General features: G+C 37.9%; 1 protein-coding gene and 1 long non-coding RNA gene across 2 annotated transcripts; one reads left to right on the forward strand and one right to left on the reverse strand.

The window, feature by feature from the left end:
• Nucleotides 1–718: 718 nt before the first annotated feature.
• On the reverse strand, nt 719–8876 carry tmem41b (transmembrane protein 41B). Its single transcript, XM_037096125.1, has 7 exons — nt 8590–8876; nt 6196–6313; nt 4660–4788; nt 4387–4480; nt 3669–3773; nt 3130–3268; nt 719–3038 (listed from the first exon to the last, which is right to left on the reverse strand). Exons 1-7 carry the CDS (start codon nt 8687–8689, stop codon nt 2869–2871), a joined length of 855 nt encoding a protein of 284 aa, XP_036952020.1. The 5' UTR covers nt 8690–8876; the 3' UTR covers nt 719–2868.
• A 265-nt stretch (nt 8877–9141) lies between these two features.
• On the forward strand, nt 9142–14742 carry LOC119018448. Its single transcript, XR_005074762.1, has 5 exons — nt 9142–9343; nt 11886–11948; nt 12031–12167; nt 13526–13646; nt 14510–14742. It is a non-coding gene; the product is annotated as an uncharacterized LOC119018448 (long non-coding RNA).
• Nucleotides 14743–15580: the final 838 nt, after the last annotated feature.

Here is a 15580-nt window from a genome sequence, read left to right on the forward strand (position 1 = left end):
TGTATGTTATCAACTTTCTTGGGGAAAAAAGTGTTGATTAGATCATCTATTCACAAAGGGTGGTGCTTGAATGTAATTCTGAATATTAGATCCAGGAAACTGGAGCAAAGTGAGTTCTTCATTGTTTTCACTCTTTGAAGGATTGTCTTCATTGTGTTCATACCACACTGAATTCAGCTATTTTAAAACAGTTGCTCCACATTCCATTTCATAACCAATTTTGCAGCCAGCTGGATTTATTATCTGATCTGAAAGTGAGCTTTATATGTCACTATTAGTCAACCCATTTTTATCAGCATGTGTGCGATTAAGGTCATGCCACTCCATGCCAGAGAGAGGGAAAACAAATACTGTCATTAAATCTTACACACTAATCCTGTAATAATGTAGAGTTTTAATTTGTTTAATGTTCTTTGAATTGAATGCTACGCGTTTTCCAGGATTAACTCACATTGCAGGCAATCATGCTGCAGCTCACACTTGTAAATGTCATCTTATCTGATCAGACCACTGCTTCACAAGTATGTCACAATAACACCACCTGGTGGCACTAATCCCTCAATCGCTACCAGAAAACCTCAAGTATGAATGACCTCTATGAATTTTATACTTGTTTATGAATCAAATTTGCCAGACAAAAAGCTGTTATACCGTGTTAATCGTTCAATGCTGCAGCATGATTAAACTCCTTAAAGACAATTCTCAAAACTCAACCATATTCTGTAAAGATAAATTTAATGATTCAATAAATATTTTAAAAAACATAAACTCGATTAGATAGGACAGGAATTTTGCAATCTGTAAACACCTCATACTGCAATACATCACTGCTCAGTACAAAGTAATACTGCTTTCTGAAATGTTAGAGGTTTTGTCGCACTACATCTTTCATTGTAGAAAAGAAAACAGCAATGATATATCCAAATTTGAGTATATGTTCATTGTGAAGTTTAGAATTAGTTTAGGTTTAAATATTGTAGCAAATGGAGAGGAAAAAAACCCTCAAAGAAGAAAATCAAGCTTTTGTTTAAATATTGACAAAAAAACAACATCATTAAGACCAGTTTATAGCATTTAACACTTGACTAAATGAAGATGCATTTCTCAAAACAACAATCAGCTATACAAATGGAACTCACTCATAAGAACCATAAAAACAACCCAACAGTACATGAAGTACAATTATTTCCTACGAGCAGATGAGCATTTACTTCCTCTTACCACTTAAAATTCACACAAGTTGAAGCTTAGGTCGTCGCTTCAGATCTGTGTGTGAGGAGTTAACAATCTCACAGCAGTACACAGTGAATCTGTTGATTTATAAGACATTAAAATTAAAAAACGCACCAATAACAAAATGCACTGCTTCTATAAATGTGCAATTTTAAGAGATTAAAAGGTGCAATATGTAAGAATCTGAATGTTATCAACTAAAATTCCTACATATTGCACCTTGCACCAAAATTCTGTCAAATAAGTTGCCTGCATTAACATTCACTGCATCAACGTCTCTGGAAACCATCCAGAAAGTGTTTTAAGCAGCAGCAATAACTTAATTTTGTACACAGGCCAAAAACAAAAAAATCTAACAACATTTACATGAAAACAAATCAGTAAGCTTTTATAGCCAAGGACATCATGAGCCATTTAAAACAATTTAAAGAACAAAAAATACAACATAAATCAGGCAGCGTGATACATTTCTCCTGATGAAGAATGGAAGCAGTACAAAGGAAGGCAAGGCTTGGATACCTCAGTCCGTTGGCAGTCTTTCTGAGGGCACTGGTATGTAATCCTATGGTCTCTCCAGTTATACACTGGTCTATTAAACTATAAGATACATAATCTGTATACACACCAAAAAAACTGGAGAAAGCAGTCTGGGTTTTTTTCAAACGTATTAAACCAAAATGAAATTTTGCTCAGTTGGACCTGGGTTCGACTCCTGGCATGGGGCCCTTTGCTGCGTGCCACTCCCCCTCTTGCTCAACCTGTTTCCTAACACCTCCTCAGCTACTCTATAAATAAAGCCATTAAAGATCAAAAAAAAGGGGGGGGGGGGCTATTGTGTGGCAGTGGATCCAGGCACCTTTTAAGGAAGAACAAAGGAATTCACCCACATGTCAACAAAAGTAGCACTTACTAAGTTCAATCATTACATTGTTTTTTTTTTTCCAAATCCCCTTTCAACAGTAGTGTGACATTGCTGTTATTATTATTGCTGTGGCAGTCTACTTGATTAGTGTTGAGATTAGACACAAGTTAGACACATGTTAAAATAAATATTAATATTTAAGCGGAACTTAAAGGTGCTACCAACAGGATGTAGTAATTGATATGCTGCTGTAAAATGAAAAAAATGTAATAGTTAAAAGAGACACAGATGTTTGCAATACAGTTCCATACAGAAACAATTTCTTGCGATAAAAAGTAGGCCATATGGAACAACTGGTACCAGCATTTTAAAAAAAAATCCAAGTATCAGATTGTTCTACTTCAACATCCTACAAGTAGCACCTTTAATTGTCTGACAAGAATAATACAATAATGAGCAGTGCCTTAAATAAAAACAAAGAATCCAGTTTCTCTTATTTACAAGATGTGCCACAAATAAACATAAATCACCGAAACCAAAATTTGTGCAGGCAGCGGCTAGTTTATACTTCACCTAACTTCAGTAACAACCCACCACTGCATGCATTTTGTGGTCAATGAGTTGCTTGTCGTGCCAGTGATCAATGATTCTCCCACCAGCAGCTGTTTATGAGACTGAGGCAGAGCAACTTGAGCAACAGCTGCACGTTCCTGAGCCGAGGGGAGGGGACGTTGCGATCAGCCAGCCGATGAGGTGCTGAGGTGTTTAGCGCTTTACTCTAGTTTCTTCTGCAGCTTTTTCTGGAAGCAGACGGGCAAGATGGAGAGCACAGCGAGCACGCCGAGCACAGCCAGAGAGTTCCAGGACACAGCCTCGCCGGCTGTGGTCAGTTTGTACAGTGTTGTGCCTGCGTTGATCGCTACAAAGGATGGCGGTGCCACTCCTGTAAAGGCAGCCAGGGTGAATACAGGTGAGTCAGAGAACAACTCAATATACCAAACTAAAATACATCAGAAGGGATGGGCAAATCTTACCAAGAAAGGTACCAACGAAGAAAACTCCCAAAGGCACATTGATGACAGGTGAGGTGATGTTGATGAACCAGTTGGGGAGGAATGGGGTAATCCTCAGGAAGATGATGTAATTTATCAAATGATCTCTATGTTTGTCAACCTGCCAAGAAAAAGTCAGAATGTTTCTTAAGTCAAACTCACAGGAACAAAATGCTCCAATCCAATTAAACAGCTCTGCAAGAGTTTATAATCATCAGTTTTTATTGACTGTGTGTCAAAGAACTGTTGATTCAACTCCATGGTCATTCTTGAAACACAGACACCCACCACAATCTAGTATTATAGCACTCCAATACAACACTACCATTAACTAAAGCATTACTTCATAAAACAATATCAGCACCTTTGTCATTACAAGATAGCCAAGGCCATGTTTTTCTTGCAGTGTCGACAAAAACTTAACAACATAAGCATCACCAAAACATCCAAGCACCTCAAACAGAAAACTGCTCCAACAAAAATACTTTCAGTATCAATACATTTTCAGTGAAGCCTTTTACCTGCTGGGACCATTTTTGTGCCCTCTCTGAGAGATACTTGTAGACCACAGGTCTGCCCACCAGATATGACAGCAAATAGCAAAAGGAAGCACCCAGGCCCGAGCACTACAGACAACAGACAAAACACATGATAACCGACTGACACATATGATGAGGAAGAGACAACCGCGATCACATAGCTGGAGAAAGAAAATGTTGGTTATTTCAAAACATATATTGGGCATCTGCCATGGAGTTATACTCTGAAAATTAAAAACAAACAAAACAACACACTCAACCATTATCTTCATCTTCAACCATCTATATGACTGGTCTATTTGAACTTTTAGCAGCAGTGGTGTAGCATTATATGTAGAACATGTGGCAAGTCATTTCACAGAAGAGGCGGAAGGCTTGGGTATTTACACACATTAAAACCACTTCCCTTCCCTGTTTGCTGCAACATTAAGCAGCATATTATTGTGTTTATCTCTGCCTTGGAGCAAGATCCCTCCTCTGTTGCAGATCCTTCCATTTTTTCCCATAAAACCGTTTTTACATATCCCCATTGGGTAGGATAATGTAGGTGGTACAAAATTTAAAAAAAAAAAAAAGGGGGCTGTGGACCTAAATTCTTACATAATTAAGTGTGTCTGTTGGAAACTATTTCCATGCAAAGTTGATCATTATGCAACCTTTGTTTTCTGTGACACATTTCATATTGTCCTTTATTACTCACCAAGCATACTAAAAAAAGAGCCAGTGGGAAAGGGTAAAGATACCCAGACAGGATGCTGAGGAATATAGATCCAGGGATTGCAAATGTTTGGAGGCTGACAAAAATGTCAAGGCAAACAACAATGAAAAAAACACAGTTATCACACAGACAGATGCTAGTTAAATCAAATATACAAACAACTATAACATTACATTTAAAGTATATTTCTCTTTCTATAGAAAGGTTGAGACATAATTTCCCCTAATGGCATATATATTTGTTCTCAAAGGATACAAAACATATGTTGCGAAGTAGGCCACCAACACTTGGGTGTAATATGTGTCTTTGTATTTGGACAGCACAGTTCCCAAAGCTTTGGCATCATCCATGTCTTTAGGGATCTTGATTTTCTCCATTTCATCACTGCAGAAAAAGGGAATAAAAAAAAATCTTAAGTCAAATATATTTCACACAAACATTTTCTGTTTTGGTTTTCTTCACAATACAACTTCTATATACTATATTTACACATGTTCAGACGATGAGTGAGCATTTGGGTTGTACTGGAAACGTATCATTTAATTCTTCTGAGTCAAATTAAACATTCAGTATCACTGTGATTGATCGTTTTTCTGAAAGATCCCTTTGATTGGTAGCATGCCCCAGTGGTTAATACTTGGTCCATTCCTGTTCTCCGGGTTGTAAAAAAAAAAAAAAAAAATAATAATAATAATAATAATAATAATAATAATAATAATAATAATAATAATAATAAAAATATTGTAATGTATCCTTTCAGCAATTACAAACTGCTTATTCAGTTCCACTTATTATTAAAAATGGCCTCCATCAGTGCTAGAATTTAGAGTTTTTTACATTTTCACCAGCTGAACTATGAATGGTTACATCCAAATAGCAAAAATGGATTACTTCTGGATTTACAGAATACACAATCAGTAGCTCAGTACAACTTTTTTGACATATAAATACAGCCCAACTCAGGCACAATATGCAACCCATGTGTAATGGGAAATGTCACCCCTCCAATATTGTTACATCTCAGTTTTATTTGGTGCCTTACCTGCCTCAGCCAGTCTGCACAAGCTTGACTCAGACTAAGGCTAGTTTCCTTGTTAGGTCAGCTGTTAACGTCAGGATTTACATAAATGGTTTACATTTTCACCAACAGCAAGACATTATATACATTGCCAAGCCGGCTGGCTGTCTGCTCGCATGACCAGAAACCTCAGAGTGAAGTACCCCAGCTAAAGGATTAAGCTTTTGCAACTCCCTCTCTCAAAATGTCTGATGAATTCATCTTTACAAAAGCATATTCAAATTCACATCGTTTCATAGGAATTTTCTTGAAGAATTGTTATATTTTCTTGTTTGTATACATTTGTTGTGGCCAACATATCACATAATTTTTCTTCTCCTGTAAATGTCTCTTTGTAAAGTTACTCTGTAATTATTGTTTTGTAATGATTTCTTTAAAACATTTATTAATTTGGGTAGTTTTAAAGGTTGTTTACTTTACCTTATAAATCTGGTTTATCACTCATCTGTGTACTTTTCTGGTCTTGCAATTACTAAATATAATGAAATGTCTGGACGCAGCAGTACGCAATTAGCTCTGGTAATGAAAATAACATGTCACAGTTTCATCACTGTAGCTCATACTGAAACAAACACTCCTTAAAATGTGACCTCAAAAACAAAAAATGTTTTTAACAGATTTATTTGTGAATTCATAGTTAAGTCTTATTTTACAGAGACAGACATTGTACCTTCCCATATAAACCAAGTTTAATAATCCATAAAACAACTTACTCAGGAAGCTCTGGGAAGTTCCTGTAGACCAGGTACATGACTGAGGCAGCGCAGGTGAAGATGGACACCAGAATCAGCAGAGACATGCGTGCTGAGCCCCCTGCAGTGTGCGGGGCCTCTGTTGGAACAGAGAACAATATAATTACATAACTAATGATGAGGTTACTACACAAACAGACAAACCAGCTACCAGGGAGCTTTGTGTAATTTGCTTATGAGTTTTGCATCATTTGCTCAAGACCCTACAGGGAACTGATTCTCACCCCTGAGACAGACTCTTGCCATTTCTGAGATGGGCTGTTAAATCAAGCTTTCAGTAAACACTTTGTGGAAAGAGACATCTGCATGTTGCAGACATGTTGGCTACTTTCAGGTGTCAGCTAAAGACTTTGGGATTTATAGATTTTATTCTATCGGCTACAGCACCTTAAAGATAAAACTTTGAGATTCTCTCATTGACTGTCATTGTTTTAAAGGAGGTAGACAAAATATCAGAAATGCCTCTCAGTATAAAAATTGATACATAATGGATACAGTCCAATTAACAAGGTGTGCAAGTGATAAAAAAAAAATACCAAAAAAAAAAATACCAAAAAAAAAATCTAGCTTTAAATCATTTTATCAACAAATAATGTTAAAGCACATTTGTACACTTTAATGTACAAACAGTTTATGCAACAGCAGTCAATGACAGGACAAAAAGCCTTATAAAGTGATAGTGATGCATGTGGATGCAATAAGGCAGCAATCATTAAGTCTGCACAATTTGTTTAAAATATTGTGACACTGTAATGATTGACATATATTATGATTGTAATACAATATGACCAATTTCACTTAAAACCTTTTCAAATCGAGGAAATGTGACATTTGCTGAGGTCTGTATCCAAAAACATTATTTCCTTTATCAGGACAACAACATTTGTAGGCCAGCACATCTTTGCAACACTTACTATACTGGTTGATCATTTTCTGTTAGAAGCAAGGCTCGATAAGTTTTGGTATGTTGCTTATCTGGTGGCTGAGCTAGACATTCAGACAAGAAGAAAGTTACGTTTTGTGTTAAAAAAAAATTGTTCACAATAAAATTAATCTGTCTAGTGAAATTGTTGTTAGGGGGTTTTGTTTATGTGAACTATATCCTGGCTGTCTTACAGAAGGCAGATGGTTTGAAAGAGGACTAAAGGAATTCATCTATGTCAAACTGGACCAACCATCTTTGAACAGAGGAGTCGGCCTATGACATTACTTATCACCCACTTTCAATGCTGTATAGAGTTCCCTCCCCACACAGCTTAACAACCACTCACACCTGGGCTCACCTAGCCTTAGCAACCCACATGAAGGCCCCTTTGACCAAATTATCCACAAGTTGCCTTCAGGTCTCTGAAATTCCTTACCAAATCTGTCAGAACAGACGCCAACATCTGCCAACTCCTGTCCAGTAAGCTACAACTGAAGAAGCCTCTTGGATGAGAGATGAAACATCTTCAAGAATTAAGTAACAAGTCCAGTTGCCAACCATACAGAAACATGATTAACCATGACACGGGTGACTGAGAACATTCATCAATGGACAGGCTCAAGTATTGTACTAAAGTCCAGTTTGAGGTACTTGCACCTCCTATTCATGACCTTCTACACTTGTTTACCCCTTAATTTCAGAAGAGAACAGTGTATTTGTACTTGTCTACATTCATCTGACAGCTGTAGTTTCTACATACCTTACAAATCAATATTGTAGCTACATACATGACATCGTTGACAGATATGGAATTATGGAACACTTAAGGAAATTGATTGACTTAGCTCAAAATACATCAGTGAAATGTTTTAGATATAAATGGATCAACAAAAGTAATAAATACGAGTATAAAAATCAAAAGGCATTCCATCATTTAGTCACTTTTACCCTCATAATCTTAACTGGAGGATCTGATTCTCAGTCCCTCCCCCACCACTGATCATCCGACAGTCTTAGTCAATTAGCTGAAACAGCTAAGTTAGCCAAAAACAGTGAAAGAAGTGATATTTTGCTCTCGTTTTTACGTCCAGGACATTTGTATCAGGTTCGGTTACCTTACTGTCGCTTACATTAGGGGGTTTGGGTGTATTTTATCTACCTCGACACGAAAGCAGTACAGTTTCATTAGCGTTACTAAGCTAGTCATCGAAGTGGTAGTCGGCTATTTTTTTTAGCTAGCCGTTTGTATTAAAGCAAGCAGCCAGCGGCTAACATTAGCTCCTGTGCTGTTTTCGGGTCTGGCTTCACAGCAGAAATGACGCTGACATATCGGTATATTGCTTCATCTACCTGTGTCGGCCAACAAGTATTTGCATTCCTCTGCTTTGCATTAAGGTGTGCAGTTAGCCACTCAGGGTAAAAAACATTACCTTTCTGTACTTGTGGTGGGTCACTAGCGTTAGCCTTCACCTCCTCCTGAGCCGAGGACAGTCCGTCGGTCTCTCGTCTGTCTCTCCGCTTCTTGGCCATTTTCTGAGATAGCGTCGAGGTCAGCCGGGGTAACGGTGATGTGTGTGGATCAGAGGGCAGCTGGCGGGTGGAGAGTGACACCGGTGTGGTGACAGCCTGCTGACACGTTACACAGGGTGAACTTTTACCTTCTCATCCAGCTGAAAACACTGTACCATCCACGACAGCGCCCCCAGAAGCTGGACCGAAGCCAACCGCCATCACTTAAACAGTGACACGTCTTTGTGATTCAGCTCATTAAATCAGAGCTGCCAAGCGTCACGCTTTGAGTATGACAGTCACGCAATTTGACCCATTCTCACACCACGCTTGACATTTCTCACGCTTATATTTCCCCATTCAATACTTTTTTTTATTATTATTTTTATTTTTATTTTTATTTTTTTTTTTCATGATAAAAGGACCAAAGTTTACTTTGGTCCTCGCGGCTTGCCTTAGTTCGAGTGACTCTGATTGATTGACCAAGATAACCAATCCCAGACCAAGCCATCAGTCCTTTGCCTAAATCTAACCAACCACGGCACCACGCAATATAAACCAATCAGAAGCAACGTAAGGCGGGTCTTGGGGGTCTCTAACTCTCTTTCAGACACAACAGCGCCGACATTTAAAACCCACATTACATTCTCCTGCTTGCAAGAATACGGATGGCAGGTAACTACCCAATTTTGTTCGCTGTTTCTCCTCGAGTTACATAGTTAATATGTACCGTTTTAAGGCTGCTATAAGTCTATCATTGTCCTGTATTTGTTGCAGAGCTGTGTAACATTTATTTGCCTCTTCTCTTGGCCAGATCACACTTGAAAAAGAGACTCTAACCAAAGTCTTAATGTGTGTGTGTGTGTGTGTGTGTGTGTGTGTGTGTGTGTGTGTGTGTGTGTGTGTGTGTGTGTCAGAGTTACAGACTTATCAATTTAGACCCCCCCCCCCCCCCCCCCCCAAAGCAGTGTTTCTCAAAATTATAAATTTCAAGGTCTACCCTTAACTCTGACAGTGTACAAATGGACCAAATGGACCCATTAGCATCCATATGATGTTAACTCATCAGCGGTTTTAGATTGATAGGGGGGCACCGGGGAAACGCTTTGAAAACACACACGTCATCATCATGACGTGACGCCGGTCCAACTGCGGTGAAGTGGCGAACCATCACTGTGGTGTTAGTGCAGCCTCTGTGTGAAAGGGGCTGCTTATTACTTATAGGGCTGGATCTGGACTGGAAGTTGTGTCACGATTCTGCGTTCTCACACAAGACGGGTTCGTGGATTTGAGTGTTGCAATTTCAGTTTCGATGCTGTATTGTTACAGCTCTAGTAAATGGCCCTTGCTGCAGGATCTGCATTGACTCGTGCTCTGTGAGGAGCCACTTTTTCTTTGCTTGATAATGGCACCTGCAAAGGGGAAAAGAGGCTCTATGATATTACAATAATTACGAAACAGTAGAACGTTAATACATGTAGTTTTACAGATCTAAATTTTAATCTTTGACTAACATTTATCACATTATTGGAATTTCAAGTGTTTTTAAAGCTGCAGTTCATTTTCAGCATTGTCACTGTTGATCCACTTCTGCTTCATTATGAAATTACATATATTATATATAGCTTAAAGGTGAAAGAGAATGGAATACAAGTATGTATTAATTATGTATTTAATATGTATTAAAGCTAAACATTTCAAAAATATTAAAGCCATGCAAAATAATGATTTTATCCTAACCTTCCATAGCTTTAATGATGAAATTGTGGATAAATCGCCACTTTTTTTTTTCTTCTAAGAAATATAACAACACAAAAATATTTCCACATAGTGAGTTAGTTCAAATTACATCTTTAATCAGCATCAAGATTTTCTGATATTTGACAAAATCTGCCCCTAACCGAAATGGTGTAAGAAATTACACCATTTGACTTTCCATTTGACTTTTCAATTACAATTAAAATTTAACAAATAAAGACATATTTTTGCAGTTATTATGAATTATAAATGGTTTCCTAAGGTCATACCTTTTGACATGTAACTCTAAGCACACCTGACCATAGCCTAAAAATGTCAAATTATCAAGATTTCAAAGAAAGCGACTAACCTTGGCAGGCAGCAGTCAGGCTAATCAGGGGTCCTTCTTTGTGACATAATTTCCTGCCACATGGTCTTCTTACACAAATGAACAAAATAGCTCCTTGAATTTTGGTTACACTGCCTTGACAATTTGGGAAGTTGACTTGACAGACACAACTCCCCAAATTAGTTTAGAATATTCAGAACAATGGTGGTCCATTTATTTTATTCATTGTTAAACAAGACAAATGTGAGAATATGCCAAACTAGTTGATAATGTGTTTAATTTACAATTTCACCTTTTTTAAGCAAGTTGAAGTATTTGGTACACAATTTTTATGGTTACACCACATTGACATTTTTACCATTATCCCCTGAATATTCTCTCAAAATTGATCAAATGCAGAAATTTTAGACTAAGTCTTCAAAAAGAGAATGTATTCAAGTAATTTGTGAGTTTGTTTTCAAATTTTAACCTTTTTAAATTTAACTATGGGAAGACAAAATAAATTGTGTCATGTCAGTGACCCTTTTACCAATGGTATTTTTTTCTGTTTCTGTGGGACATATTTTTGCCTCATTTTATCCTCCTTGTGACACAACATTTATGTTACCTTAGCGCCCAAGTCAAGTAAACAAACTAACGTAAAGTGTAACTTACTGGTAGGCTATAGCGACAGCCAGTGGCTACAGAAGCCGTTCGTAGCAGCTCTTGCTGGTTGAAATCAAGACAAACACGTTATTAATTCATTGTCACGAGAAAACCATCTTTGTCATGTCGAGATAACGAAATAAATGCGTTCGTTATCACGAGAAAACCCATCTTCGTCATGTCGAGATAACGAAATAAATGCGTTCGTTATCACGAGAAAACCCATCTTCGTCATGTCGAGATAACGAGATAATTGCGTTCGTTATCACGAGAAAACCCATCTTCGTCATGTCGAGACATTTTTTTTTTTTTATTGTTTTTTGGGGGGAGTGATTTCACCTGCCTTTTAATTCGAGAGAGACAAGCGATTTTTATTATCCACAGAAGACAAACATTAGAGGAGGGCACTGATGGGATCTTTTTCTTCTTTTTGGAGCTTGTTTTGAATATTACAGCTGATCATTTTGCTTATCTATATATTTTCAGGAAGAAGAGCAGCAGGTTGAGGTCTCAGTCAGACCTGCCTATGTGGACACACCAGTGGAAGGGGTAAGCTTTTTCATAGTATCTGTTGGTCAGATACTGTTGGTGCAGCAGCTATGGTACAGACATCTTTCTGTCTTTTCCATAGGACTCAGTTGAAGATCACATTCTTCATGATTGCAGACATGTAGCAGAGTGGGTTGAGGCCAACAAACAACTGTTGTCTGCCAAAGTGGACCTGCCTGATATGGATATGATATGGATATGATATGGACTCTGCAATATGTAAGGGTGTGGAAAGATGAAGTTTATGAACATGAAAAGGAAGTTATTCCAGAGCCCTTCAAGTTCCAATTTTACAACACTGTTGATGTGGAAATTCTGTGAAGAAATAATGGACCAAAGAAAGTATTTGGCATATTGTGTGTATGAGTTTGTATACAGGAATAAAAGGTTACAGAACATGTGATCATGTTGTGACTTGGTGTGTGTGTTTTGAAAATGTTTTTCTCATTGATCACTCAATAATTTACTTGGATTATACTGTAGATATCAAGAGTTAGGGTAGTATTTGTAGTATTTAGTGGTACTTTTTTGGGTGTTCCAGCAGCACAAGCATTAATAATTAGCATAAACATAGAAACAAACATGAAATTTATGGTGGTTAAGAATAAAAATACAACAGAAAAACAAATCGAAAAAAACTATATATAAAAAAAGAGCAGTGCAATAAAGTCAAAATTAAATGATCATGAAAAGGCAGCAAAGTACTGTATACACTGTATAGTACACAATAAAATATATAGGCCATAACATCTTATGAGATGTTTGCTTATGAATATGAGTAATGACTTCAAAGTGACAAGAAAATGCACTAAGCAATGTTATTCGTGCCCTCCTTTGTTTTCATTGATCAGCTATTTGACCTTCTCTTTTCATGATCCTCAGCTTTATAGGCTACAAAAAGACAGTTGAGCCCAGAGTCATATCACCCACTGTTTGTTTTTCTTAATGACTAAGTTTTAAAATGAAGCACTGTGTATTAGTCTACATATATGGCAATCATTAATGACAAGTGTTTTGAAAAAGACAAAGGCTGATGCATCAATTGTCCAAATCAAAAGCTTATGTTTTTCTTTGAATTAAGACAGGTTATGGATGACTTTTTGTCCTAGATTTGGACAGAATAAATCAAAATGCCCATGTTGGGGCTCATGCGCAATATAAGGAAAACACAGAACAAAAATGACAAAAAAGTTTACTAAATAAATAAAAACGATATCTACTATAGACAAGGAATTGATAGATTTTACATCATACTGTTTACCAATTAATGCATTTATGACGAAAACAATTCAATCAGAAGTGCATTCACGATTTTATTTTGAAATGTATCCATGCATTTCCGGTCCTGACAGTTAGCTTGGTGGACTGTAGGAATATTTGGTGCTTCAAAGTGAGATGTTTGTTTCAGAAGGACACTATTAATCTACTGTAATATTGTGATTCAGACAGAATGTACATTATTATGTTAAATATGTTTGTATTTTTGTGTTTGTGCTTATGTACAAAAGATTGCAGTAAACAATGAGCAGAGGAAAAGACGCTCTATCGCTTTAGTGATTATTTCTCCCCTGTTCCAGGGGCGTAACAGAGGCGGCCTGAGAGTGGAGCCTGCGGTGGTAGCGACCTCACAGTGGAGGTCTGCAGCCAGGACCTCTTGGAACAGGTTGTTGTGGAATTTCCATCCTGACATGACATGAGGTATATTCATAAATGTAAACTCCTAGAATCTACCCAGCAGTGTGTATGAGCATATCTGGAATCATTTTGTTGTTACAATACTATTCATTTAAAAACCTCATTAGTTCAAGACACATACATAACAATGATTATCTAATCCAATATCTGAATCACAGCTGCTGTTTTCCTGTGTTGAGTAGGCAGCTTTTACTTTTAACACTTCAGGTATATTTTCTAGATTTTACTCACATTCTTTAAAGTAAATATGCAGCACTTTTAATTGTTTAATTAGTATTTTTACAGAGTGATATTAGTCATTTTACTTGTGTAAAAGGTCTGGATACTTAATCTGGATACAACACTGCTGTGCCCAAAGACGAAGACGAGGAAGTGTCCACTGCTGGCATCTTCCTGGGAAATAGGGATGTAACAATTAAATTCAGAACAGCAGAGTTTTAAGAAGTAGTAGTAGTTTGGGCTAACTATGGATGTACCAATTAAAATCAGAACAGCAGAGTTTTCTTTCTGTTTAATAAATGAACAGGATTAATTGGTACGATTTAATCTATAATTCACGCTCAGGAGTAGTAGATGGGGGTAGTGCGCTGGTTGCTAACTGTCATAAAGACCACAGAAGAAGAAGAGAACCGCTGATGGCAAACACCTGTATATACTAAAGTACAGCATACTGTATCCTCTGATGTTTTATATTAGAATATTTGAACATCTTATATATTCTGTCTACTTTTTTTTCTATTTGTCACACAGTTTATTCTTTATATATCTTAGATTATTGACTTTTCTGCATCAGGACATAATCTCTCAAGAGAGATGTCGATGGTTATGTCCCACAGCTGTGATTTTTGCTTTCTGCCTTCGCTCAGGTTCTTTTCGAAAGGACAATAAAGCAAATGAAAGCCCAAGTGGAGGTCCTCTAGAAGGAGGCAGCCATGGACTGCCTGTGAAAGGACGGTCTGAGGAGTCGGTGGTGGATGATGTGAACCTACAGGTCATCACCGGGATGAACAAGCAAGGAGCAGAGATTAATGTATGTTGCAAGATTGTATTTTATTTGTTTTGTTGGACTTGTTTAATAAAGGATTTTTAACTTTTTTTTCCCCCAAAATATCGTTAAGGAGTTTTGTCATCTTTTAATCAAAAGTTTGTTGACACCTTTATCATTAAACCTGTTTTAATCCCCTCACAGAGGAACTCTTCACCTGTGAAAAACTAATCTGACATAAAATGATACTGCGGTACTGAATACTGACTCAGAAGCAGTGAAAAAATGAGCTCTTCAACCACTATGAAGATATATATTTGTTATAATAAACATACATTTCATAGCACCGAATCTTAAACAGTGGTGCTATGCTCTTGTCTTGAATAAAGTCCTGTAAAATGTGTATATTATCTGTAGGAATTAGTTTGGAAACAATATCCATCCATCTTCTTCCGCTTTATCCGGTACCGGGTCGCGGGGGCAGCTGTCTGAGAAGGGACACCCAGACTTCCCTCACCCCAGACACTTCCTCCAGCTCTTCTGGGAAGATCCCAAGGCATTCCCAGGCCAGCTGGGCGACATAGTCGCTCCAGCGTGTCCTGGGTCTTCCCCGGGGTCTCCTCCCAGCGGGACATGCCAGGAACACCTCCCGAGGAAGGCGTCCCAGGGCATCCGAAACAGATGCCCGAGCCACCTCAACTGGCTCCTCTCGATGTGGAGGAGCAACGGCTCTTCTCCGAGCTCCTCCCGGGTGACAGAGTTCCTCACCCTATCTCTAAGGGAGCGCCCCGCCACCCTGCGGAGGAAACTCATTTCAGCCGCTTGTATCCGGGATCTTATTCTTTCGGTCATGACCCAAAATTCATGACCATAGGTGAGGGTAGGAACGTAGATTGACCAGTAAATCGAGAGCTTCGCCTTTCGACTCACGCTCTCTCTTCACCACGACAGA

Source organism: Acanthopagrus latus, chromosome 4 (genome assembly GCF_904848185.1).
Source record: "Acanthopagrus latus isolate v.2019 chromosome 4, fAcaLat1.1, whole genome shotgun sequence".
NCBI classification, from domain to species: Eukaryota; Metazoa; Chordata; class Actinopteri; order Spariformes; family Sparidae; genus Acanthopagrus; species Acanthopagrus latus.